Below are 27,606 nucleotides of genomic sequence, written 5' to 3' on the forward strand. Positions count from 1 at the left end.
GATTGATTTCTTCCTAACCAAACATATATTGCTTCCAATGCCAGCTCCTGAGCAGGATGACAAAGGCGTGCAGGTGGATTTGCAGGACCTGGGTTACGAAACCAGTGGCAAGAGTGAGAACGATAGGGAAGAGAGCAGTAGCACAGGTAGACAGCCTTCAGACAGACTCTGCATGTCTGTCTGCTGAGTGGATACTAATCTCAAGTGTGGACAGCTTCTCTTAATGTAGAATGTATGCATGAGGAGTGAACAAGGGCACGCTGTCTCTGAAAAATATTTTCTGCCTGGGTCTCCGTAACCACACAGTCTTTTTCTGGTTTTTAACTGTGGAATTTTCTTCACCCTTCCTAAATTTGAATGGGCTGTCTCTATTCATGCATGTTTTCACTTAAGGTTTGGGAATGTCTTTTGAGCACTCATTAACCTTTTACCTTGATTTCTTGTCCTATTCAAATTTGGCTGTATCACAAATGACTTCTTTCCTCACACTGCTCAAACACTATTTATTTTCTACAACTTGCACTGGACTCCTCCCCATAGTCTAATGTTTTTGTGCTTCCTGTGTTGCCAGATTTAGAGGTTGGAGTAAACCCTAGTTGCAGTGGCTCCAGTCTGCCTTCCCTGTTGAAACACGAACAGGCCAATTTCTCCTCTACTGAAAATCTGGACTCAACCTCCAGCACCCCATACCCTACTTCCCCAGCTCTCAGCTCAGCCAAGGTATTTATCTTATTATTTGCTTATTATCTTGTTCCTCACTCCCAGCACTCCACAGCAAAGTTCACTAGGGAATGATGGGGAATGTCACTACTGTGGTTAGCTCAGATGCAGAGCTGTGTCTGTGAACACAGGAGTCCTCCTGCTGCTCAAACCTTCTGTTTGTTGAGTGACGACCAATCAGAATAGAGGAGGACTGGGTCTTAGGTTTACCAAGGCCTAGTGTAAGATAAATACATTATTATGAACCATGATTCATACAGCAGTCAAGTGAATAACACTGATTATCTCTTCATCATGGCACCTGTTAGAGGATGGAATATATTAGGGAGCAAGTGAATATTTTGGGAAAATGGGCAAGCGTGAGGATTTGAGCGTGTTTGACAAGGACATCCAAGGATCTTTCATGCACATGGGAAGCAGAGTCTGGTCCCTGTGGTCCAGTCCAACAAACGAGCTACCGTAGCTCAAGTCTCTGACTGCTGTCCATCACCGATTACAACGGACTCGTGAGCCTCAGAACTGGAGCGTGGAGCGATGGAAGAAGATGATGAATCACTTTAAATGATGAATGCACTATGGGAAGAAGACGCAGAGGAGGCAGTGTGATGCTTTGGATAATGTTCTGCTGGGAAAACTTAACTTATTCCATCCATGTGGTTGTTACTTTGATCCATATCACCTACCTAAGCGTTTTTGCAGATCATGTGCACCCTTTCATGGAAGCGGTATTCCCTGATGGCTGTGGCCTCCGTCAGCAGGACAATGCGTCCTCCCAAAATGGTTCAGGAGTGAGTTTGAGGTGTTGACTTGGCCTCCAAATTACCCAGATCTCAATATAGGTGAGCATCTGTGGGATGTGTTGGCCAAAGACCCGATCCATGGAGGCCCCATCTCACAACTCACAGGACCTGAAGGATCTTTTGGTGCGAGACACCACAGCACATGGGTTTAGTGAAGTCCATGCCTTGACGGGTCAGAGATGTTTTGATGGCAAAAAGAGGACCAACACAATATTAGGCAGGTGGTCATAATGTTATAACTGATGGGTGTATAAGGCAACTCAAGCAGATTCTAAAAATAAATACATGTATCAAGAAATGAGAATAAGGTGTGTTTGAGAACATTTACATACATTACAGTCATTTTAAACAGCTTTGTGAGAATCAACAGTGTAACAACAATGATCAGAAGTTACAGCATGTGTTACTGGTTTGATTCCATTTAACATTAGTTTTCACTTTCACTTTCAAAATCTGAACCTTCTTCCATCTATTTTATTTTTAGGTGAGTCTGAAAGGTCTGCAGGTCTATAGTGAGTATGGTGTTTCTGAGGACCCACTGCAGCTTCAGGGACAAGTCAAAGAGCTCAAGGTCCAGCTGGAAAACCAGACAAAACTAATCCTCCAAATGCAGAGCCTTCTGCATAGGAACTCCCTCTCCAGTGACTTGGTCAACAACACCTCAGACCCGTCTGTGATCAAGGATCAAGAGGGTGCACAGAAAGACGACCGTAGTCAAGATGGCAGCCACAGAAGTGGGCAGCTAAGGGGGAAGAAGGCTGGGGAGAACCAGGCAATTAAGGATAAAAGCAGCCGGGTAAATATGGAGCTGGAAGGAGAGAGGAGGCTGAGCAGAAGCATCAGTGAACAACTGCAGCCATCCCGCAGCCGCTCCACATCACCTGCTAGGTTAACCATCTTTGAAGTGTTTTATTAGTACTTCACCTTCTTTACTTTAACCCTCCTCTTGTGTTAGCTTTCTGTTATCATCTCTTATGTTAACGGGTCGGTTTTGACCCGTGAATTAAATCAGCTATAAAATACACTAAAAACAATAAGTGATCATCCAATTTGTTTCTCATCTCTTGGTTATCTTGTTAGACTTCCTTATCCATGAAAATGTTGGTTTTAATACTTTCGGTGTGGGCCTCTGGGTCTTTTTTTTTTCACTATACCCCTCGATTTCAATTTTAAAAAAATAAAATAAAATATCACAGCTGATATTGTGATCCTGCAGTCCAGTGGTCATATCGACGACCACACATTTTCATTGTTTCTTCTCAGGGATGCCACTCGCAGCTTTGACTGTGAAAATCTGTACATTCCAGCCATAGTTGGTTTTTGCATCACAGGCTTCCCAGATTTTTCTGCCGTATTTACCTGGCTTACTGGGTATGTATTGCCGGTAGGGGCATTTTCCTCAAAAAGTGGACAAGACGTTCATCCACTGTCACCTCTGGCCCTGGGATGAACATCAGTGGAAGAAGCTGCACCCATCTCTCCCAGACATCCCTGATGGGAGCAAGCTTGTCAGACCTCGGTCTGATCTCTTTGTTGTCAAATCTGATGACTCTTGAATCAAAATGATATCAAATGTGTGAAGTGACATCGTTGCCCAGAAAATATCTCTGCCTGTTGATGCATCCCATAGACTATCAGTGGCCTCATTGCAGCATCTGTACACTCCAGCAAGAAGAACACCAATGAAAGCATCCAGGTATTCCTCATCATGTCGCTATGGACTTTTTTTTCTCCTTCAAGGTTCATCATAGTAATGATGATTCTTTTTAGTGACAATGGCATAAATAGCTCAAAACATCTCTTGATGTCACTGACTTTGGTCAGAGCAAACCTTGTGATTCCAGGGGTCATTTTGATGACATTTGCAGCAGCTGCCCTGCTATGTAGATCATGAGGTACTGAGCTCCAAAATATATTACCATTTTTGGACTTGAATCTTTCAGCAGGAGTAGCTTCAGCACCAGCGACCTCCACCTCTGATCAGATGTGTCTGTGTCTTCTGGATGATAGTCCACATTGTCTTCCTCCTAGAAACCTGCCCATCTGAATCGCTGCTCTGTGTACTCTCCTTCATTTTCACCAAAAATATGATGCAGAACTTGGCTCACTGTGAATCTTCTCATTTTTGTATGCTGCAAATTGTAAATGTGCACTCTGGAAGTCAAATGGCCACTCAAATGAGTGAATTCACCTCACATGTCTTGACATGTCCCGTCTTTATTTTGTTTTGTTTTTGTGCAGGTATACTGCAAAAAACACGCAAAACAAGAATCCCCTAAAGCTCATATGATTAGGAGAGGAGCTTGCTGTCAATGTTTTAGCTGACAGTGCACTTATGATTTCAGTTTTGGCTTTAATTATTGCTTTATACTCATAATATTATACCTGGGTCGAAACCAACCCTAACAACACAAAGGTCATAATTTCAACTAGGGCATTTTATAATTTAGTGAAAATATTTTTTTTTGTTTTATTTTGTAGAAATAGAGGTTCCTGACAAAGTCAAAAAGCCTTGATACAATAAACAAATGTTTGTGATTTTTTTTTTTTTTCTATGCATTTGAAATTTAAAATGGGTTGGTGCCAACCCTAACACAAGAGGAAGGTGGAAAATCTGCATGCTCTTTTTCTTTCCTTCTTTTTTTAAATTGTCCCTAATTTGGTCTTCTCCACAGCCTGGACTCCCTTGTGAAGTCACAGGCCCGAGAGCTCTCGCAGCTGAGGCAGCAGATCAAGGAGAGCCGCAGGCTGGGAGCCCTGCACCGGCGGCAGCTGGAAGAGCTGAACCAGGCCTTCAAAGAGCTGCTGCAGGCTGAAAAGGTCGACTGCTACATGGGAGAGGTGGTTAAAGAGCAGCTGGACAAGAGCCTGAGCATTCTGGACAGGCTGGAGGGACGGCTGGACAAAGGTAGCTGCTGCCGTCATCGTAATTGTAGTAGTTGCTTTGCCTAAATTATTATATAGATCCATGATGAGGTGTTGTTTGTGTAGTATCTGCCATCACTGCAGACGTGTATTTGTGGTTATGCGACAGTATTTACTTAGTGTGCTTGGAGGATGTGTGTTAGTGCCGTGGTAGTATAATGATTGAAGGAGACAAGTGCAGTTACAGCAAAGCCATTTTAGAGCATGGAGGGCATTATTTTAATGAAAGAAATTACTTGATATGGTGATCAATTAACTTACTGATGATTTCCTTCATTATCAAAGAGTAGTTTTAAAGGCAGTTGTTAAAATTATGGGTGGGTACAAACTTGACTTGACAGTCTAACAAGGGGAAAACAGACGCCACCAGAAGAGAAACAAAGACAGAAGAGCAGCCACTCGTAACTGATTTGTACAGACACGTCCATGACAGCGTCTTTTTCTGTCTTGTAGGAGAGACTCATCTGGATAATGAGGATGTGCCAGCTCTTGAATTGTCTCGCAGGTACAAATACATTATTTCTTTATTTTTAGTGTATGCAACAGTAGGTGAAACATTTATCACATATATATGTTATATGATGAGAAATTGGCTCCTTTTTTTAAAAAAAAGCTGGTGTTTACTTTTCCATCCTTCTAGTGACCTAGACTGTAGTCCCTTTGTTAAGGTCACATGTGCGACTGTATTTTTGGGTCATTAGCTGAGCTCTTTGAGATGTTTGTCATATTATGACCCTTTTAAAACTGCCCCCAGCTATTTGCATTATGACCCTGGGCTGTGCACGTGAATAACTGTCCTGCTGTTGACCTATTTTGTTTCTGTGTCAGCCAGAAGTAAATTAAGGCTCTGCTGCCCATCACTGGGTCAATATTGTCACTCTGTATTCCCCATGCTTTCAGTTTCACATCATAGCCATCTTAAACTTTGACCTTTTTACCTTTTTATTGGCAGCAAATGCTCTAAGTGAGCAGTTAATACAACAATAATAACTGTAGACTTGCAAAATTGCAATTTGTTTGTTTTGGACACAGTACAATAATTGTATCCTTCCATCCTTGATATGAATAGGTAATGCATTTTTTAACCACACACTTGTATCAAATTATAAATTAAGGTTGCTCAGAGCCACGCGCATTAATCCATATTACTACTGATGTGGCAGTTTTGGGGAGCTTCAGCAGACATCACAATCACTGCTGTCCTATGAGGAGTGCATGAGAGGTCCTCCTGAAAGCTTGTGTAGAATCCAGCAGGAGATAGATTATCTGCGTCTGGAGCTAGAGGGTGAGAGAGAGCTGCTGCAGCAGCACGTCGCCCTGCTCGTCCAGCAAAACCTCACCCTGGCTGATTGCACCAGGGAGCAGCTGGACCTGTGAGTGGGTTTGATCCAGACAGCATGACGTTTGCCGTGAGCTCCTGTGTCAGATTTCCCAGCTGTGTGTTGTTTGAAGCCCGCTGGTTTTAGGAACATAGTTTTCTTTACTTTTTGGGGTTGCTGTTCCTTTTTCTCTCCCAGCAGTCATACCGAGGCCTCCCGACTGGTGTTAACACGCATCATTCCTTCTCCTTCCAGGTTGGCTAAAGAGCTGCAGGAGAAGAACCGTCTCATCCAGAGCCTGCAGAGCCAGATTAGACGCCAGAGTCTCAGCAGCCACCACAGCTCTCACTCTGATCTGTCCCACTCAGACAGGACTTCTTCCTCCTGCCACAGCAGCCCAACCACACAAGGTGGCAATCGAACCCACAGTAAGTATTTCTGGATCCAATGCTTTAAGTCTCAGAAGCCTTTTGTCAGAGTTTTACCCCTGATACTGCTGGAGATTTTGTGCCAGACTAGGATTAATTCAGTTTGCTTCATTAAAAATGCATATTTTCTTCCCTTCTTGCCCGTTGCACAGTCATTGAGATCAAACGGCTCCTCTTCTACGTGCGCAGGCAGTCTAGTGCCTGCCTGTAATACCACTTATTGTCCAGTCAGATCCTTTCTGTTGCAGTGAGGCGTTCTGCAGGACAAAGCTTGCCAGCCAATGCCAGAGGAGGTGTCCAGTTTCAATCCACTGCCACTTAAAGTTGCATTATTCAGTGGCACATATCTGTTTCAATCTTCTGATATTTTGTGACCAAGAGGCTATTGCAGAGACAAGTGAAGTCCTTTAGAAGCACCTGGAGACAAAGAATAATAATAATAATATGCAATTTGGATTTGAAGTGTTGGATTACACATGTGTTGTTGTCTTCCTGTGCACGTTCAGGTCAACAATTACACCCTGATTGGACGGGTGCAACTGTGTCACCTATAGGAGGAGCTCAGGACAAAGGTGTGTCCGGTCACAGAGATGCTGGCGGCAGACTGCAGGGCCTGCATAGGGAGAACGGGCGGCTGCAGGAGCAGCTGAGGAGCAGCGAGGAGCTTAACGCCACCCTACGCAGCGAACTGGACCTGCATCGCTCTATCATGGCCCAGACCACCTCCCATCATCAGGAGCAGGAACAAGGGCACGACCAGGAGGGCTCAGGGCCTCAAACAAAGGCACAGAAACAAGATGGAGACACGAGCGCACAAAGGAATGCTGGAGGACAGCCTCATACGATGAATTCAGGTAAATATAAAGCAATAGTAGGCTGATTAGCATGTCAGTTAATGACTACATTATATAGAGAAATGTTGTTAATTATATGAGCTGTGTGAGTTTGTTGCTAATGTAAAGAAGTAAAAAAATGACATGGAATTTCCCTTTAAATGTGCTTTATCCACGTGTGTCTGTTAGACCTGCTGGCAGAGCATCTACAGGAGATCAGAGCTTTGCGACAACGTCTGGAGGAAAGTATTCGCACCAACGACCGTCTCAGGGAGCAGCTGGAGAGGAGACTAGCTGAAGTGGAAAAAGACCCAGGTACACACCAAAAAACTGTCTTTGACTATTTAGGGTCTTTTGTTTCCACATGTCCAACATGTGTATGTGCCATGTCCAGCAGCCACCAACATCTTCATCCACGGCAACGAGGAGCAGGGTCAGCTGACTCAGGAGGTGCGATTCCTCTGGGGACAAAACCAAACTCTGAAGGAACAGCTCAGCATGGCATCCAGAGGTATCGCTCTTCTTATGTTTAGTTAAAAATCACATGATTTTCAGTAAGAAAAAAAGAAGAGGAGAGAAACGGATGCTAATTTCTTTTGTTGTCCTTGTTGATGCTGATCTATAATACCCTAAATATTTTTCCATTATCTCCGGGAATTACATACTTAACAAGGTTTACAACCTTTATTTCCTCCAGACAAGCAGAAGGAGAATGAGAAGCTCCGGGAGACCCTGGCCAGGCGGACGGCCAAACTGGAGCAGAGCAGGAGGGAGTGTGAAGCTCTGAGGCAGGAAAACAGCCAACTGCAGGAGCGACTGGAGCACAGCAGCCGGGAAAACTCCCAGCTGCAGGATTCACTGCACCGCAGCAGGGAGGAGCTGCACAGGTACACACACACACACACAACATCAGTCCTGATGGGGAGCACACATTTCTACACCACACGCTTAATGTCATTAAAGCACTCATTTGTGTAACCTGACACTCCACATAGCTACTAATGGCCATTCTAAAAAGTCATTACTGTTGCCATTATTCCTTACTGTTAGTATGTCTCTGAAACCTGAGCTCATCACTTGAAGGCTCATCCGTGAACACACACATGCACACGATGCTAACAGTGATGGTATGTGACCTCTTGCCACGGGTCCTGCTGACATGAGGCTGACACTCGAAACCAGGAGTGTAGATTACTGTCAGATCTCCTCTCCCTTTCATTCACCTGAGTGTGTCACTTTGTCTAATGTATACACGTTAGGCTTGTTGTAGGTAGTGTTTCTGTTTTATATGTGTGTGCCTATATATAATATGTATGTATGTATGTATGTATGTATAAATATACATACATACATACATACATACATACATACATACATACAATATAAATTTTTTTAATATATCGAATTTTAAAGGCAAGGCATCACTTTAGGCTGAATTTCTTAATAAGTGTTGGCTGCGCTTTCAATCACTGTCTCCAGGTTGCAGTGCGAGGTGAAGCTCCAGAGGCAGCAGCTGTCCGACTCCCAACATCTCCTCCAGACGCTGCGGGTGGAGCTGCAAGTTTACGAAAAAATAAAGAGCGAGTCTAACAAATACAACGGTACTGCACGATTTCCGTTTTTGTTTTTCAGTAGCTGGAGTTCTTCTGAAATGTTTGTGCTGTAGTCAGATTTTCCAGCAGCTTGCACGAGTATTGGAGGAAGAAACTTTTACTTTTTGTTGTATAGAAAAAATTTTGGATCATGTTTGGATTGGTGTACTGACAAGATGATAGATTGTAATGAGAATGTCTAATGATATTGGCTAATAACTGGTGTATTGTTTTTTTTTGGATGAAACATGGCCACATGGGGGCAGTAAAGAGGGAGACAAGGAGATCATCTTCAAGAGGAAACCCTCCAAACTTGTATTCAGTTTTGTTTTTAGCATTTATGGGTGTATTTGCAGAATCTTTTGATTGCACTTTGTCCACCAGATTTGACACTGTATAAACTAAGTAATGGTGACACCATCAAATTTCAATTAACTTCAAATCCTGTTTGGAATTCCTGCACTACAGTTTCTCAACCCTTATCAGCCAACATTCACAATAATTTATATGCGAAATGTTCCTGTTGGCTGACATGATCAAATTTAAGGCCTTTACACACCAGACGTGTAATTTTGCAGCATTTATTTTTTCAGATTCAGTTTGATTTGGATTTTTTTTTTTTTTTATTCTTTTGTTCTTATTTCTCACATGCGAATAAAAATATCTGACCACAAGTTTGTAGAAATGTACCTGTGGGGTTGCAGCAGTTCTCAGCCTCAGCGTCACTAACAGGAGGATATTTCTTTCTCATTCGGCGTGCAGAATCCAGCGAGGTGGCCCAGGAGCCGTCCACTCACGCTTCCTCCGGCTCAGTGGACCTGGCTGAGCTGCTGTCAGAGATCAGACACTTGAGGCTTCAGCTGGAGAGGAGCATCCAGACCAACACGGCTCTGCGGCAGAGACTGGAGGAGCAGCTGCTCAGAGGACCCGGCCGCTCTGAAACCATCAACATTAACTATCTGCTGTCCTCTCCAGGTAAACGGAAAGCACGTTCCTGCATGCCGATGAGCTTTGATGGATTCAGAAGGCCACGTAGGCACTGCCAGGTCATGGCAGGTCAGGTGTTTCATTTGCTTATTTATTTTTTATCACTCTTAGATGAAGGGGGCAGGTCGCCGGGCCGAGAAGACACTGTCCATCACTCGTTCCAGACTCACAGAGAACACACCAGCATCCACCACGGTAAGAAAAGCTCTTCAAAGCTGGTCCTGAAGCCAAATCACATATTTCTATGAAAGCAAATACAGACTGGTGACATTTGAAGTCTCCTGGATCTGCTATGTTGGATCTTTTCAGATGTGAGATATCAATCTCTCTCAGAGGTGGATGGTGGCTCGGTCAGCAGCAGCTCTGGGGACAGCATTTCCGGTGCTCCCTCTCGGCTGGTGCCGGGTCACCGGATGTGGGCGAGCCGCAATGGGCGCCACATTTTGGGCTTGATTGAAGACTACAACGCGCTCCGCAAGCAGATCTCAGACGGCCGGAAGCTGTCACGCAGTATGGACATGCAACTGCAGGAGTGCCTGCACACGCTTCAACAGCAGGGCTGTGACAACAAGGTGGGGAGCTCATCGTGAGGTTTAAATAGGCTGAACTTTACAGAAAGTAGAAACGTGATGTTAGCCTGTCCACATCTTTGTAGGTGATTGAACAGCAGCATCTGAAGAGTTTATCCTGCAGCATTAACACCATGCACCAGGTGCTGGAGGAGGCTGGCCGACTGCTCAAACTGGTGTGGAGAGTATCTTTGCCAGTTGGGAACATAGCAAGAGACAGCTGCAACAACCAGCAGGTAAACACACGCACAGCACACATTGTGTATCCGGGCTCTCCAGTTAAACATCTGCAGACCAAATCCTTTCTTTCCTGCTATCCTCCAAATCAGGATGAGCTGCTGAGAAATGAGATAGCCCGACTGAAGAGCCGGCTGTCTCAGCAGGAGAGGATGCTGAGCGGAGCCATCAAGCGTCTCCGCACCACCAACCAGCTCAAAGAGGGAATGGAGAGAGTCATCATCGATCAGTGTAAGTTCATCTGCTTTTACTTTTAAGCTGCACAGAAGATGAAATGTGTGGTTGAAGCAGTTTTGCAGCTATTTGAGTTTATTGATGGAAGTATTTGTCAAGTCAGTCTCTCTGCTCCTGTTTTGTAGTTTTTCTTTGTGTGATATTATTTTATAAAGTAAATGTCAAGTCTTGATACCGGTATAATTATACAAGACTGTGGAAATGAATTGTTTTATTTTTGTCCTTTGTAGTGTCTCTGACCCATGGAGTGTTGAAGAAAGCCAGGGGGAATTTAGAGGTACGCCTACAGTAAGAAGTGTATGACCCAGTTATAATATGTCAGACTAATGCTGTTACCCACAGTGGTATTTTCTCCATTAGTGAATTACTCCTCTTTTCCCCCTTTTTTCCTCTCTGTGAAATATCGGTAGACAAATTACTGTACCCAGTTTGGCCTGAAAGGCCTGTCTGGAGGACCAGACGAAGGTTAGTGTGGATGCGTTGCTCTGGTTGTTTCTCCTGCATGAAGCAAATACCAGAATTTAAACGTGTAATGAGACACAGTTGTTGGGAGGATCATACCTACAACTGTGTCCTCCTAACACTGTATGGACTGTGTTAGGCTTTTTGATTTACGCTCACAGGGGTGTGTTTTGCGTGACCTTACAGCAAACATACTTTTAACTTTGCAACTATTCATTTAACAAGATGACAGATGCATGTGTCTGGAGATAAGATTGGAAAACTTACTTGAAATATTTTTTGTGCCTTAAGCATTGTTTTTGTTTATCCTGCATGTTTGTGGCCAAAGGTGTAAAGTGACCATTAAAGCCAGTCGTTTTTTTTTGTTTGTTTTTTTTACTGTACAACCTCAACTTCTCTTTTCAGGAAGTCCCAGTCAATGGCCAGTAGTAGACACTACAGACCCTCAGCCTGAGCAGACGAATGCCCCAGTCTCCAGGCAGACTTCAGAGAGGCACTCTGAATCCTCGGAGGATCCCAACAGCGACAACTCTTTGCAATGCAGCTACTAAAGGTGCCAGCAAAGCACTGACGCAGCAGCTTCCCAGTCTGCATCCTGCCTTTCCGTCCTGCTGTAAAACTGTCACCTTAACCTTAGAAAGCTAAGCTTTTCCTACCTTATTGCACATGCCCCGCCTTTACTTTGATTTCTATAAAAAGGTACTGAAGTTGTAAAAGTTCTTTAAATGCAAGAGTATGCCTCTGTAAATAATCTGTGCTATTCAGATATTTTCCTTTTATTCGTTTTATATGACGCATATGACAACATGACTGTATTTTATTACTGACTTCCAGTTTTTACTTGTTGTCGTCACCTGTCAGTTTATGTACAGGATTGTTTAGATCAACTGTGTTCTAGCAAGTATGTGCAAATGCAGTAAAATAAACTGAATGCTGAAGCCTTCGAGTCTGCAGCAGTTTGATTTTACAAAGTGGATTCAAAAAGAAATTCTAATCAGAATTTGTGGTACAAAAGTTCCTTTATTAGAATGTTTGTTTAAGTAGAAATCACAGCGACCACATCAAAACCCGTACACTGAGAAGCACAAAAAAAGAAAATGGCAAAGATCACGACTTCAAAGACATGAGAATTAGAAAAGTGTTGAACCGCTTTACAGGATAGGTTTTTCTATTACACTTAGACTAAAAAGATCAAGTGATAAAAGGTCGATTTTTTCTTTTTAAGTAGCACTTGAAATGTGTCTGGGCCTTCCAGGTTGTCAAAGTGACCTATAAAACTAGGTCACAACGTGGGACCACAGTCGTTGGTGTTTTATTGTTTAGTCATAGCACCAAGATCCCAAAGACTCACTCTTCATAATGATGAAGACATCAGGCAGCTTCTTGTGTTGACTTTTTAAATGTTTTCGTTGTGGTCATGTGATAGATTTGGCAAAATTCGGCTCCGAGTTTTAGACAACGTCCTCTGTGCAGCTAGAACAAGTACGAACTAATGGCTGCTGCAGAACGACTATTTGTTCAGGGGGAAGACAAAAAAAAAAAAACTGCCTATGTTATGGATATCCACACCTATCTCTGCACAAGTCTGACGAAAGCCTGAACAAGCTGGATGAATGGCTCCTGACCCTCATGACTCGCCTTGGAGCCCGGCGTAGGTGGTTTGGACTGGGTAGAGGGGAGGATGGCACTGGCAGGAGAGGATGGCGAGCCCCTCCGGAAATGGCGGAAGAGGCTTGAGAGAAGAGTACTCTGAAAGAGAAACGCAATCAAATGCATCATGCTAAGACATGGAGTAAGCATCCTTTATAATACAAGGCTGCTGCTATTTTATGTCTGACAGATGAGATGAGGCATCCTGTTTTAATACTGTAGAAGGTGCAGTTTAATGCCAGCTTCATGATTACACACTAGCAATAACTGGATAGAATTCATACATTTTTCACAGATACACAGAAAAACACACTTGTTGTTGGTTCTTGTGTTTATAGCAAAAAACCCAAAACGTTTGAACAGCTTTGGGTTGGAACAGATGTGCCGTCTCACCAGTTCTGAGCTGAGCTCTTGCTTGAGCCTCTGTTTGTCTCGAGGGAGGATGGAAGGATCTTTGAGGCACCGAACAGCCTGAGAGATCAACACGTAGAAACAGTTCTCCATGGTGAACATGAGGAGTGACCTGGAGGGGAGACACCAGTTAATCATTTCAATATTTGTATTTGACAGTAAAACAAACAGTATCTTGGAAAAGATGCAATTGGCTTATCGTAGCAACCTGTAAGGAGAAACAGTTGCTGGTCATCTTATGCAACATGAGAGATGTGTCTGGAAAGGTGTCAAACAAGGCCTGGAGGCCAAACACTTGGCCCACTGAGCAGCTTTGGAAAATGTGAAGAAGAAATAACTCGCATACACATATTTCAGTTTAACCCCAAAGCGTCGTCCTGACAGATGTCTTTTATTTACTTCAGCAGCTTTTTTTTTTTTTTTTTTTTTAAATCATGTAGAAAGACTGAGATGTGCTGTTAAAATCACATTTCATTTTCCTATATAAAGGTCAGAAATTAAATGTGCATCTAAAGATCTTTACACTGACAGTGGGGGAAGTTTCGTTGGTCTGGCCTGGTTAAGATGCTAAACTAACAAGCGGCTCCACATTACTTCTTAGTTGCCACGTACCAGAGTGTCTCATTTTCTCATTAACTCAAAGCAAAACCCCCAGTTTAATTTTCCCACAGTCGGTTTCCTTGAAAGTGTTTCATATCTAGTGTTACACGCCATATCACTCACTTCAGCGCTTGGATCTCCTCTGATGAAGCTAGTGATGCTATACTCAGGGAAACCGGTTCCTTCTTCTTCTCCATCTATTAACAAACAGCAGAAAATGCGAATGCAATAAGCTGTAAAGACCTTTGATTATAATAATAAAGAATATAAACACCTACCTCGCTCAACATGCTCAGGCTGACATTGATGGTGGCCAGCAGGGTCCCAAATGAAGGAGCAACGTCAGGGTCAAAAGCCGGAGTTGTGAAGCTAAGCACGAAGAGCGTGCTGTACTCGGCCAGGTCCATAGACTGATACAAACACAGAGACAGTCAGCATCTCATCACCTTTTTTTTTTTTCTTTAAAAAAAAAAAAAAACGCCTGTTTTTAAAGATCTGCAGAAATGTCACCATGCAGCAGGAACAAACAGACCTGGTCCAGGAGTATCTGACAGCAGTCTGGGGTGAAGTGCTGCAGAGTTGCCAGGGTTTTGCTGAGGATCTTTAGAAGACTGCACTGCACAGCTAGCAGTGCCTTCTGCTCCGCCTCCTCCCTTTCCCCTCCACCTGCTGCTTCTTTAGTTGACGTTTGAGTGGGCCGCTGTGTCCTGGGTAAGGGACCAGGGGGCAAAGCCTCACCGTTTTTAGCCTAAGAAAGAACAACAGAAAACAATCAGCCATTTATCTGAATGTATAAACAACAATCTACAAATTTATATTAAAGAAGAAAAAAAAGACTAAGTTTCTGACCTGGAGGTAGTGATGAAGCATCTTTTTGCTGTGGAGCAGATGGGTGCAGGTCTGGCACAGATAACAAAGGTTTACCTGAAGAGACAGATGGAAACAGAAACACTAAATTACCAAAAGCTGAACAACAATTGGAGCTGTGCTCTCCTCATTGATGTGGTGATTTCCTTTTGACTTGCCTGAACATCTCTGAGCAGTTTGGGCAGGTGAAACTGCCACTCCTTACAGAAGCTCGAGAGCTGCAGCAGAAAACCAACTGTGTGATCGGCCTCATCCAGGCAGGCCAGGCTCTGCACGGTCCTCACTGCATTCAGACACTGAGCGGGAGAGAAAGTGACGACTTTATTTAAAAGATGCCAACAAAAAGAAGACTGCAGGCAGTAGCTAGACACAACATAACAGGAATACAGTCCTGTCCAAGGGTCAGGAAGCTCAGTGTACTTAACAGGTCCACAGTTGTGCATAAGCTGCACAAATAACTGTTTATTTTTGGAACTGCAGGAGCACTTGGGACTGAGGACTCACCAGGCACTGCACTGGGTGGTCAGGTGCTGTGCTCATAAAAGACTGTCCATAAAAGGACAGGGACAGCAACAACACTCAGGTAGGCTGTGGTGTTTAAAGGATGCTTGGCTAATACTAAGGGGCCCACTGATACTTTTGTTGCACATATTTGGAATTCCTGACTTAAAACTAAATACTTTACTGCTAGACAGACAAAACAGGCAGGCTGAAGATGACATCTTTAGATTTAACCTCCTAGGACCTGGCGTCCACCTATGTGGACATCACATTTTGGGATGTCCAGACCAAAATAATACATTTTGCTCTACAAGGGCCTGATATCCAGATACGAGGACATTATACTGCCACTGTTCTATCTAAATTCAAAACAAATGTCCTTATATGTGGATCTCATTTCTCTCAGAAACAAAAATCAGTTCGGGTCTTTGGAGGTTAAGAAATTCGATGGGTGTCGTTCTAGTTTTACACCCACAGACACATTTAAGAGGCAGCCCTAAAAGAAGACAAGCATGATGACATGTTTTTGTCTTTTCCCTTGTTAACACAGTAAGTTACTGCAGTCACACCTGTAGTATACGTTCCTGATGCACTCCGACAAAGTCCAGGGCTTCGTTGATGAAGTTGTAGCGCAGCGTCTTAAGCAGACTCTCCATTAGAGACATGCAGAGGCGGTACACCCCGGGCCAGCAGGCCAAATCCTGGGACTTCCGGGAGAAGCTCTGCTCAGAGACATGTACACACGATGTTAACTTGACATGAATGCACCATGTCCTCCATCATCAATCCATGCTTTTATGTGCAAGGTGGGGGAAAAAAATATTTCACCTGTGATGTGCCATTTGGTGAGACCTCATACACACTCAAAAGAGGCAGGCAGATGGTCTGAGTGACTCCCGCTCCTGCCACAGCTGCTGCCCCCTGAAGGAAAACGGACAACATCCTCAACATCTGCTCAAATTCTTCTGATCTATAAACTGGGTTTAAAGTACTAAAGCGTAAAAGGTGTGTTTGTGTTTACCTGCGGAGTACGGGCCAGCGTGAGCAGCAGGTGAAGTGCAGCCTCAGTAAAGTACAGGTTGCGTTTCATGCGAAGGCTCAGTTCAACGGCACTGAGCACTGAGGGGAGGAGGGGGACCTTCCTCATCACTGAGACCCAGTGCTCACCATCCTCATCAGTGCGGCACAGCTCCTTCGCCAAGTGGAGAGCCAAAACACACACCTGATTTAAAGGGAGGAAAAAAAGTATGTTTATACAGTACATGTTGGGACAATTGATCTAAAATAGATCAGAAAACTAAATAAACTTGAACCTTCATCAACAACAACCTCGCCACGCTTACCCCGTCTCTCTGGTCCTTCTGTGGGCCCCGAGGAGAGTCCGTCTCCATGCTGTCCTCGTCCTCCACCGTGTCTCCCAACTGGCTCGTGTGTCGCATGTTGTCAATAAGTGCCAGGGCCTCATCTTTCACCGTCTCACATACAGACAGCAACAACTGGGGCAGCTGGGAAATATCTCCACCTAGATGTCAAAAAACACACGCCAAGTCATTACCGCTCCGACACTTTCTTAAAACACAGACAAACATCAGATGTGTGCTTCTTACCGTCCAGTCCCTGAATCTGCAGCACAGAAATGAGTGCGGAGAAGATTTTGGCTTTGGTCCTTTCCATCAGCTGCTGGTCAGCCTGCAGGACACTCTCCAGGATAAGGGAGAGGGGAGACAGGATGTCCGGAGCTGAAGCTACCACACTGGAGATAAAGATTTAGAGAAGATAAAGGAATGAGGCGACAGCTAGTGCGCAGTGCTGGGCCTTCACTTGTCAAAGGCATGAGTACACACCTTCTCCACTGTTTAAGGAGGATGAGAAGTAAAGTGGCCATCATGGATCCAAGTCGAAGACAAGGCGCAGACGTGGGCGTTGTCAACTGAAAGAGTGACCAAGAGTTTAAAAAGTAAACTAGTGATAAGAGAAGAAATAAAAAGTCACAGATTACAGGAAAATATTTCATACTACGGTAACTTACAGCAGCTTTAGTCCCATCTAGGACATCCATGAAAAGGGTCAGCTTAGTTGAGTCCTCAGTTAAGTGCATCACATCAGACTGAAAAAATAAAACACAATCACACATCGTTTTCATCTGAGCTTGTTCTAGACAGGATTATCAAGACGCAGTTAAAGTCTCAAATTCTGGGAAATGCACAAATTCTTTTTTCTACAAGAGGCGCATGAGAAGATCAGTACTTCTCAACTCCCATTAAATATGACTAAACAGCAAAAACAAGCCTGTTAGCTTAGCTTGGAGTGAGGACTGTATGCAGAGGAGAAATAGTAATAATGATACTTCTTTTTATCCTTACACATCATCAAATTTTCACTTGATTAACATTGTCAAAATCTGATGATGATAATATTACCGTAGTATAACAGCTACAGAAAATTTGTACACATAATATCATTATTTACAGGAATTAAACTTAAAATGCAAGTGAAGGAAGGTAGGTTGCAGTACCATCATGAGATCAACGTTTCGCTTTTAAACGTAACTTTCGGGCCATGATTGTGTGTACTTGAACATACGTGGTTAGTGGAAAGAATCAGCAACATCCGCCAGGCAGAGATCAACATCTGGGCCTCTGTGAAGTAGCAGATGCCTTCTTCCTCCATCTCTGCCACATGGCACACCAGTGACTTGACGTACTGTGACCAGTACTCATAGCGTCGTGCGTTGGAGAACTTCTGAAGCCCGTCCTTCAAGGACTGTTCCAAAGAGCCGCTGCAATAACACAAATATTCATCAACATTAAATATGTATAATCTAAGACATCATTGTAAATAAAGGGATATGTATACAAAGATGTATTTAATATTAAAAAATAATGTTTTTATTATTTGATATGGACTCTGAAATCACCTGACAACATAGTAGATCTCCAGGCCGATGATTTTCATGACAAAAGCGCAGGTCTCCAGAACGCAAGGCTGGGGACAAGTTACATTTTCATCATTTTACACGTTTACTGACTTTTAAGTACTCATGGAAACAGTGTAACTAAGCAACACAGCAAAATACCTCTGTGGTGTCTGAAGGTGGGGTGAGGGTTCCAAAAAGAGGTGTCGTCAAATTCTCCCAAAACCTCTCTCTTTGGTTTAAAAAAAAGAAAAGAAAAGAAACAAAACACCATACAGCATGTTAATCATGTGGTTTTTCACCTTCACATGTTGTTCCAACTCAAAGTGAGACTGAGAACATTTACTTACTTTGTACGTAAGACAGAGATGGCACTATCCCTGCGATCCTGCCAGAGGGCCAGGAGGAAGGCCAGACCTGCTCGGTGTAGCAGCGGGGGGCACCAGTACTTGCCCTGCTGTTTGGAGTCGATCAGGTCCAACACGACATGAAGACAGCTCCACTCACCCAGCAGGAACTCCTACAAGTTTAAAACAAGGATGTCTTTAATGAAGCTGCAGCAGTGGGAAAAGTAAAACCAAAGTTACTTCCTGCACTTTATACCTTTGATCCTTCGTTTCCATCTTTGACTTCCAGGTTGAGAAAAAGCTCAATGAGGCCAGGCTGGGTTTCCACAGCGACGGTGAGAAACTCAAGGATCATGACTTTGATCCTCATGTCTTCCGTCTTGCTCTGCAGCCGAGTGAGGAACGCATCGCGGATGGCTGCTGCATCGCTCCCGAGACAAGCGTAGACCGACATGGGAGCCACCTGGCAACACGAGGTCAACGTCAGTGTTTAGTTATGTAACAAAAACACCAACCACATATTCACATATTGTTTAAAAGTGGAAGTCTTACTGTGGCGAGCCTTTTGAGCAGCTGGATTGCGAGACGAGGGAGTGCTGGATCGTGTTTGTGGTAGATATATTTAGCTAGGACGACTATTAGGTTATTGCCGTGGCCACCGTGCTGTGTCAGCGCCTGCTCCAGTGGGGACACTGTGTCCGAAGGCGGTTTCAAACGGATTACGTTGTTTGTGACAGAAAAGGCCAGTTTGACAGTCTGGATGAGCATCTGACCAGGACCCTCAGAGCCACAGCTGGACAGCACCAAGAAAAAAAATATAATACAACTAATGTCAGTTAAACAAATAATAATAATGGAGAGCTGAGTGCTTACTATGAGGAAAGGTTGACTGAACACATCCAACTGCTCACCTGCTGGGTTGTGCAGCCAGGACCACATCTATGGTGTCAACTCCAACTCCCATTATATTGACAACTGCCTGTCCAGCTTCTGTATTTGCAAGGCTGTAGATACACAGAGACTGCAGGCTGGGAGCGCTGCATTAACAAGGAAAGGAGTAAATAAACAACTACATGAGTAAAAAGGCAACTGTTAGTTAGTTGCAACCATTATTAATTAATCGACAATTTTATGATTGTTTGGGCAGGCACAAAGCAGGTGCAGTTACAGCCTGTAAAGTGTAACTTTAATCCACACAGAAGTGCCAAAAGAGATCCACTTAACACCAAGAGCAAATCAATCCTCAGACTTCCATTGTAAAATATTCAGATTTAGAGCAAACAGACATTTTTCTAGAGATGTTTGTGTTTAAGAAAAGAAAAGAAGACATTCTAGTTCTAGTATGTCAGCACACATTAACAGCTGTTTATCTCCCTAAACAAGCTGGCTAGTGATTCCCATCCTCTCATCCAAATATGGTCCACTTCTTGTTCCCAAATAGCAAGAAAGAAACAAAATATTTTTATTTTAACAAACTGGAAAGATTAATGCACATTTTACACCATTCCAGTATTAGAGAATCGTCATATAAGCACCCTTGTTATGTTTAAGGTTATTACCCTTAAAAGCCTGTTTGTAGGACCTGACTGTTTAGCATTGTGACATCAGAGAAAATGTGCAGGTGACAGAGTTCAGACACTGTTCCTTACCTGCCTTGGTCCTCTCCCTCTGGGCTCAGATTGAGAATGGCATGGATCAGCTCCAAAATAAGACAACCTGCAGCAGCACAGAGAAGCCAGTTTGTATACAAGTTTAATTTGTCTCCAGACAAGAAGCAAAGGGAAAACACCCTCACCTATCCTCTCTCTGACACCATAGGTGTTGTAACGCCACTTATGGTACGTGGGCAGCATCTCCTTCAACACCAGCAGCACACAGGGGATCAGACCTTTGTTCTGAGTGCTGCCGAGCTGACCCTATGATAAAAATAAGTACACATGATGCACATTATAGTAGCAGGACAACATTTTGAAAGATTACATAACTTTTAAAAAATGTTACCTTAACCAGAGTTGTAATGAGACGAAGGAAGGCAATAGTCACAGCATATTCTCCCCTGGGCTGCTCAATCTGAACTAGCAGGTTGCCATAGTTACCTGCCTTCATCCCCTCAGCACTGAGGGGAAAAATAAAACAGTTGAGTAAAACGCTGATATATCCAAGGCATATTAAGTAATACCTGGCACTCTGTTTGGCCTCTTTACCTTATGCACTGGGCCATGCTGGTCAGAGGGTTGGAGGCAAAGGGGAGGAAGCCAGTGTGGTGCAGACTGGACCACACCTGAAGATTGATTAAATAAATAAATAAGATATGAACTGGGTGAAGAAAGTTCAAAAGCACTGGCTTTAAATCCCTCATTTTACTTCATGTTCACACTGCGAGCACTGAGCACACCCACCTTCCCTGGCATCCTTGCAGCCAGCACAGAAAGGCAGTTTACACAGGAAGCAATCACATCCACTGGGGGGTTGATGACGGATGTTAACCTGAGAGAAAAGACAGATTATAATACCAGAATCATATCAAGATTATTTCTGGCAGAGCAAACAGCACAAAAAGTTTAATGTGTGTCACTCAAAAGTTTACTTTACCTCTGCAGCAGCATGTAAATGCGTGAGGTCAGAGGCAGGAGGCAGTCAGACACTGTCCAGTCTGTGCTTATGATCTTATGGACTAGATCCAAGATGGGCTTCACGCGGGCACAGTGGGCTAAAACATCTGGTAAAAATATCAGTCAGTGATCAACAATCAGCTGATGAATGTGTTTCTTCATTAAATAATTCATTTTTAGGCATTTGGCTACTCCAGTAACTGGTGACATCAGCTACTGAATCATTGTATAACTGAGTGGAAATCTTTACGTGTAACTGTGATTATTTTAAACCTGTTGTGCAGGTTTTACAATTACTGTCATACCACATGATCATATGGCCTTATGGATTTACAAGTCTTATCAAGTTGTTTTGCTTCCCAGAAACTCAAGCAGAACTGTATTTAATAGGTTTTAACTGAGTATATGAGGTATATATTGTGAATGTTACAAGAAATGCAAATAACCATATTTCTTGTCATGTTTATCACACTCCATCCTCTTCTCCTTATCCAATCTGGTCAGAGTGCAGAAACCTATACTAGTTGTAGAGCCAGAAGCAGGGCAAACCTGGGCAAACCTTATAAACAAAATTAACTGCTATGTACCTGCAGTGGAAACAACATGGAGCAGCATCTCCACCTCACATGTGAAGAGAGTCCAGGAGCTGTAGGAAAACTCCCAGCGTACCACGTAGCCTTGCTCACCTGGACTCATCACCTGGCCCAGCACTCCCTGTGGCATCCACAGGTTTGTCTGGCCTGTGCCTAATGGTTGAGAACAGACATCCCCATTTAGTCACACAAGAGAAACACAGGGAAAACTTTCATCTATACTCAGATTTAACAGTAATAATAACACACTAACCGAGAGGATAGAGGAGTTTGGGAGCTTGCCTCCTCCACAGTGTCTCGTCGTCATTGGAGATGATGTCATTAGACTTATGTTTGTAAACTTGAGTGTAGAAGGACATTTTATCCAAGAAGTTGTACACCTTTCACAAGGAAGTCAAAGTATATCAATAAATCATTTACAGAAAGATACGTTGCATGTGTGTATGTGTGTGCATGTGTGCCATTTACCTTTTTAACAGTCGACTTGTTTGAAAGCAGTGCAGTTAGAAGCTGCAGCAAGGGTCCGATCTTATGAGGAAACATCCCCACTGCGCTGTCCAGGATCATTCCCAATCCCATGTTTGGCTTCTGGATTAAACATTTAATAAACGAGATACATCATCAACATTTATAATTCCATTTTATTTTTAATAAAAGATTCTCTTCTGTGTGCTTTTCCCACCAATTCCCAAAAGATTTCAGCCAGACTTGGAGCAGAAAGGACCTCACAGGCAGCATCGATAAGGTGGGAGCTCTGAGTCGCCACACCATCAGTCTGTAATACACATCATAAGAAAGCAAATTATCACCACATGTTATAAATAGGTCTGTGAGGATCAAGACATGTAGAGTCAAGGTGCATACCTGTAAACTTTCTTCTTCAAAAGAGGTGATCACAAATGAGAGGAGACCATAGACGCACATTTTTGCTGTGCTTGCTGTACACTGAAGAAATAAAAAGTGAAAAAAATGATGGAATTTTAATGGAAAACAAGACAGTCACCACTCTTTGAGCAAATGTTGGTTGCTACTTACATTTCTATCTATAATTTGTAAAAGTGCAGCATTACTTTACAGATTTTGAAAGAAATCATTATGAAACCTGAGGTCTGAAGTTTAGCACAGGTCTTGACAAGGAAACTGATGCATGATGATCAGTATAATACATTACTATTGTAACAGGAGGTTTTCATTCTGGACACTTCATTATAGATTGGTTTCGATCTGCGCACTTAGTGATTTCATTAGCTGCTGATGACAAACAGAAGCACCCTGAGCGTTCTTTACCACTACTGCTCATGCTGCATGGACTTTATTTAAAGCATGGCTTATGATTTGTGAAAGAACAAAGGTGTGTATCAGCAGGACATAATTTAAAGCTATGTCAGATAACAGAGGCAGCATAACAGATGACAGAGGGAGTTCTCCTTTAAGTGAACAGAATTTTTTTGTAAATTTGCTTCTTATAAACTTCTAAAGGGTCAATCAATCTGAAATATCTTACATTGTTCCCTGAGACTCCAAGACCTTTGAGCATTGTTGAAAGGTACTTGAAAACACCCAGCTGGAGGGCGGTGTTGCCTATCCTCCTGATCACAGGGCTGGTATCATCTGGTCTAAGTGTGTGTCTTAGCAGGACCCAGGCCAACAATACCGGTGCGTGATGAGGGATGTCACCAAATGTCAGTAGCAGCTGATCCATTTCCTAGAAGAGCCAACAATTCTTATGAGTATTTAAACACATTCTCATTATATGCTCTGCGTGAGTTAACAGAAGCCTAGCCAATTTTAGCCTAATTTATTTAAATGTTTCACTTTGTAAGACAAGTCTGTGAACCAATATTAACATTAAGTCTATGAATGCAGCAGCCAAAAAACAAACTGAACCTTAACCACGGCCGGAGCACTAGAGAACTGGTGCTGATCTGTACAATCCTCAAGAGCACACTTGTGCAGGAAGTCTATGTCCATTCCTTCAACCAGGATGAGCGCGCTCAGGTATCTGCCGGGCAGAGAGACAGACAGGACATCATAAACTACGGAAGGAATGAAATATTTAGGTTTCTGACATATCCGGTAAAAAAAGTCTATTGAATATGAATCAACTGATGATTAATCTCTGTATAGGAAGACATCATGTCACTGTAATAATGAAAATACTGAAATGTCTTCATAATGTCTGTCAATTAAAAATATCTGGGAAAGACATGAACCGCACATAAACTTTGTGCCTCTTACCCGATCCGGTCGACCAGCGCATCCATGCTCTTATCTACCAGGTGTCTGTTAGTCTGCCGCAAACCGAAGCCTTGTTCTTTGAACATCTTGGTGAAGTTCAGAAGGTCAGATGGGTTCATCTCAAAGTAAGCATAATACAGAAAGATGATCTCGAGCAGCAGAGACTGTTCTCTCAGACACTGCAGGAACCATCTTGACACCTGCCGCTCCGTCTGAAAAAAAATAATATCTACATTATTTTGCATCCTTGACAGGAAAATATCTCCCACAGCTACCTCGCAATAGGAAGGATATTAAGCCAACGCCAACCAAACTTGTGTCATCACCATGAGGTTTCCGTGAGTTTCCCATGTTGGTGCCTCTGCCTTGAAGAGACTCTCAAACTGCAACTGGTATTTGCTCACCAGGTCCTTCTCCAGCTTTTTGACACAGTCACTGTACTCAGCCTAAACAACATAACATAACTAAGGTTACATTACTAAAGCAACAACAATCCCAAGCACAATTAGTTTTTTAAAAGCTGTGTTCCACAATTTAGTGAGTAATGCTAAGACTGGAGCTTCTCACCCTGTAGGGATGTCGCTCATCCTGAAAGTATGTGAGCAGGAGAAGGACACATCTGAGCAAACACATGCGTTCCTCATAGTAATAGTCTGCTATCTGCAAAAACAAACACAAAAGCTGTCATACTTACTGAACTAAACATGTGCTGTGTCAAGAAAAGCAGAAGATCCGTGTACTGACCTTAAGCAGTAGTGCCTGGCTTTGCCGCTCATCCTTGAGTACAACCTACAAAAAAAAAAAAAAGGTATTCATTTAACATCGAAACGTCTTTCACAACATCTTTTTACGGTCTTACATTTTTTGTTCCTGTGATGCAACGGCAAATCTCAGTTTCACTGAAAGCTACGAGTTCAGACAGATTTCACAATGAAAATATCTGTCAGGACAGATACCTTTAATGAATCACGGGTTCCTCTGTAGTCTTCCTGTAGGTAGCACTGCAAAAGCTGAACACTCTGCTGTTCATCGAGACTCTGTAACATGAAATCATCATTAAATACACACTACAAAATAAAGACTGGAAATCATTCTTGATTGACATTTTGAAGTCTTACCAATAATTTACTGATCCTTAGACCAAAGTCCTTCAGGGGCTGTGCAACATCTTTCTTCTCTTTTACTTTCTCAGCAGAGGATGAGCTGTAACAGGTGATGCTTGCAGTTACCTTTTATATGGTTACTTTTATTAACTACAGTAAATTTGATGTGAAAATAACTGTAACTATACCTGGGTGGCTTGTAGTAACTAAGTCCTTGATGAAGTCTATCCCAGTGTCTGTCGAGCTCTACCTCTATCTGAGCCTGTGACCATCCAACATTAATAACAGAGAGAAAAATCACTGTGATTGTTTTATTACCTTTAAAAAAGAAAACATTACAACAAGCTATTTTTTTGGAGCAGTAAAGAGTCCAGCACACTTGTTATGTGCTGGACACTTTTCTTCAACAAGGACATACCGGCTCTCTCAACGCAGACCTCCCCAGCAATATGGTCCATAATTCCCTACAGCTCCTGGGAAACAAATTGGTTTATTTTAGAAAAGCAACGATTGGGATTAATGCATTAAAGTTTTTACAGTTATTAGAACTGAGCCTTTTAACTAAAGAGGGATGAAGGTGTGGGATTTAATAAGTGTGCACTTCTGTCCACCCTTTTTCAAATATGTAAACTAAATCAGCAAATGTGTAGCAATATTGTACCCTGTTTTAGTTTATTTACAAACAGCTATTTTTTGTTCAATTTTAAAAAAAAAAAACTTTCTATGAATTGGTTACATGTTTGAAAGAAACTGAACAAAGCAAAACAAACTTGCCCTGATGCCATCAAACAAAAAGACAGACCTACTTCCCAAAACTATAAACACTTCCCCCGTTTTCGTACATGACTCACTTTTTGTGGGAAGAAAAAAAAAAAGGATAGAAAACTCAGTATGTCCATAGGGTCCAGAAAGATTTCCATGGAAGCATTAAAAATAACGATTATCTTTATATTTCTAATCATGTTAGTTTAGAGTGTGTGAAAATGAACAGACTATTTAAAGCAATCATCGTAATTCCTACACAGTTAATGCAACTTTTTTGGTAAACCTTGTGCAAAATTAAAACTCAAAGTGTGCAGTTTGATGACATTTTAGTTATTTATTTTACATCTACTGTGGTGAGGTACTAAGACAACAACATAAAAATGCTGTCCATGGCAGCATAGTTTTTGACCAGACTTGAGATGTCACCGGTACTTTAAAGCTCAATACATGTTTGCATACATAAACATTTGTTGGGGTCCTCAATATGAGTCTGTTGTCTTGTTATTATGATATCCATGGATATGTTTTAAATACCTCTCTTCAATGATAGCCCTTCATCAGCGTTCCCTAAAACTAAATTAGTTTATTTGTACTTACAGAGATGGATAGGCTTTTGCGATTTGTTGTCAAGTCTAACTCTTTTTAGTTTGTTTTGGAGGTCAAGTTTAAAGATTTTAAACCTAACTCAGCTGTTTTCCTGACCGTATCAAAACAGTAGAGTTAGCTTCTCAATTAACACCAACTAAGCAAGCCCAGCGGTTACTGAATGTAACGGAGAGTCGACGGCTTTATCTCGCTGTAAGTACGGTGTCTTTAAATAAACCAGCGCCGTTAATACAATATCTAATGTAAACAGTTTGCAGTGGCGGTATGCTGTTGTTGACATGCGGCTGGCACACCGCGCTACTGAAAAGCCATTCAAATCTTTAGCGGCTAGTACTTGCTAAGCTAAGTCAGCGTGGTGCTAACTGCTCAAACGCAAAAAGTGAAATATACACATCACTGCTGGTCTGATTTAGTAAACAGGAGCGCTGTGTAAAAATGATACCCACTGGAAAACGCTGCAAAAATAACTCAAACAACGCACGCTTTAGCTAAAGTAAGTTGCTATGTGCCTACCTGACGCTCATCTCCGATTCCGCCATCTTCGCGTCTGCTATGTGATTGGTTGTTGTGCTGGCTCATCAGTGACGTCGAAAGCGCCTTCGTCACCCTCGGAGCCAACGGCTGGGCGCCTTGTTCTTCTTCGTAAAAGAAGATGTTTACTTTATAATAAACTTATTAGTTATCTTAGCTAAATTTTATTTTCACAAATGCAAATACAGTAACAAAAAACCTAATTTTAAACATTACTATAATGATGTTTTATGTTACATAAAATTGATTAGTGGATCACTTAACAAAAAGGCTATGAAAACTATTACTATTTGTAGTAATTACAAATTATTTGAATGTATGTAATTCTTTGTATTACACCCCCTGGCACATGTTAATTTTGTTCTGATTGTATACATGTTCTGTATACTGTTTCTTAATAAAGTTTAATATTTTGAAAAAAAAAAGGTAATAAAAGAGTGAACGAGCACGTATCTGAACTTATGAATAAACAGTCTGCGATTCATCAAAAAAAAAAAAAAAAAAAAAAAAAAAAAAAGCCTTGTTCTTCTTCGTGAAGCAGCGGCCGTCCTGAGTTCAACTTTAACGCCATCCTCTGGAGTAAAATAAACACATCCCAATCGCCTCCATACCTTTTCGAAAATATTTATGCTACATTTTGGCAAAACTTCTGTGTTTCCCCCTAACTCCATAATTCAGTATATCATGTATCAAAGCGATCCTCTGGACTTACGGGTAATTAATTTTTACAAATAATTATTCAAGTATTACATGTATAAAATA

The 27,606-nt window shown here is 42.4% G+C and overlaps 2 protein-coding genes across 14 annotated transcripts in view; one reads left to right on the plus strand and one right to left on the minus strand.

The window, feature by feature from the left end:
• The window catches only part of cdk5rap2 (CDK5 regulatory subunit associated protein 2), a 63,073-nt gene extending 51,021 nt beyond the window's left edge, over positions 1-12,052 (plus strand). For 8 of the 13 annotated variants that reach the window (XM_085279989.1, XM_085279992.1, XM_085279993.1 and 5 more), the window contains 19 exons: positions 45-146; positions 572-720; positions 2,005-2,408; positions 4,196-4,428; positions 4,899-4,950; positions 6,020-6,192; positions 6,699-7,046; positions 7,215-7,340; positions 7,420-7,536; positions 7,723-7,912; positions 8,505-8,626; positions 9,380-9,592; positions 9,716-9,799; positions 9,914-10,176; positions 10,260-10,409; positions 10,503-10,641; positions 10,875-10,921; positions 11,055-11,109; positions 11,512-12,052. In XM_085279989.1, coding sequence (XP_085136115.1) covers positions 45-146; positions 572-720; positions 2,005-2,408; positions 4,196-4,428; positions 4,899-4,950; positions 6,020-6,192; positions 6,699-7,046; positions 7,215-7,340; positions 7,420-7,536; positions 7,723-7,912; positions 8,505-8,626; positions 9,380-9,592; positions 9,716-9,799; positions 9,914-10,176; positions 10,260-10,409; positions 10,503-10,641; positions 10,875-10,921; positions 11,055-11,109; positions 11,512-11,657 — 3,113 coding nt within the window. In that variant the 3' untranslated portion in view covers positions 11,658-12,052. Of the gene's footprint in view, positions 1-44; positions 147-571; positions 721-2,004; positions 2,409-4,195; positions 4,429-4,898; positions 4,951-6,019; positions 6,193-6,698; positions 7,047-7,214; positions 7,341-7,419; positions 7,537-7,722; positions 7,913-8,504; positions 8,627-9,379; positions 9,593-9,715; positions 9,800-9,881; positions 10,177-10,259; positions 10,410-10,502; positions 10,642-10,874; positions 10,922-11,054; positions 11,110-11,511 lie in introns of those variants that run through there. The other 5 variants (XM_085279988.1, XM_085279987.1, XM_085279991.1 and 2 more) reach the window with 5 other exon arrangements.
• A 54-nt stretch (positions 12,053-12,106) lies between these two features.
• Positions 12,107-26,895, minus strand: nup188 (nucleoporin 188). Its single transcript, XM_085279998.1, has 43 exons — positions 26,827-26,895; positions 25,361-25,415; positions 25,131-25,204; positions 24,958-25,042; positions 24,796-24,876; positions 24,584-24,628; positions 24,407-24,499; positions 24,166-24,285; positions 23,840-24,051; positions 23,489-23,603; positions 23,106-23,306; positions 22,466-22,546; positions 22,284-22,376; positions 22,070-22,189; positions 21,855-21,981; positions 21,596-21,754; positions 20,989-21,115; positions 20,796-20,883; positions 20,601-20,677; positions 20,398-20,512; positions 20,192-20,312; positions 20,046-20,112; positions 19,308-19,433; positions 18,949-19,189; positions 18,653-18,859; positions 18,400-18,569; positions 18,212-18,281; positions 18,053-18,120; positions 17,719-17,914; positions 17,165-17,242; positions 16,980-17,065; positions 16,743-16,888; positions 16,479-16,657; positions 16,157-16,357; positions 15,964-16,056; positions 15,705-15,857; positions 14,793-14,930; positions 14,617-14,691; positions 14,300-14,515; positions 14,046-14,177; positions 13,891-13,964; positions 13,150-13,279; positions 12,107-12,855 (listed from the first exon to the last, which is right to left on the minus strand). The coding sequence occupies exons 1-43, from the start codon at positions 26,850-26,852 to the stop codon at positions 12,676-12,678; spliced, it is 5,241 nt and encodes a 1,746-aa protein (XP_085136124.1). The 5' UTR covers positions 26,853-26,895; the 3' UTR covers positions 12,107-12,675.
• Between the last annotated feature and the right edge of the window lie 711 nt (positions 26,896-27,606).

This window comes from Mchenga conophoros, linkage group LG7 (assembly GCF_057382185.1).
Source record: "Mchenga conophoros isolate Kocher_MC1m ecotype Shallow Benthic linkage group LG7, M_conophoros_male_GT1.1, whole genome shotgun sequence".
In the NCBI taxonomy this organism is placed as follows: domain Eukaryota; kingdom Metazoa; phylum Chordata; class Actinopteri; order Cichliformes; family Cichlidae; genus Mchenga; species Mchenga conophoros.

What these genes read in the sequence shown, in the direction of transcription:
- nup188 (XM_085279998.1), bottom strand. Translation starts at nt 26,852, where the DNA reads ATGGCGGAATCGGAGATGAGCGTCAG. An exon ending in TGATTCTTTCCACTAACCAC is followed by an intron (nt 17,243 to 17,718) that starts GTATGTTCAAGT and finishes TTATTTTTTCAG; the next exon opens with TCTGATGTGATGCACTTAAC. An exon ending in CGCTGGCCCGTACTCCGCAG is followed by an intron (nt 16,057 to 16,156) that starts GTAAACACAAAC and finishes GTTTTCCTTCAG; the next exon opens with GGGGCAGCAGCTGTGGCAGG.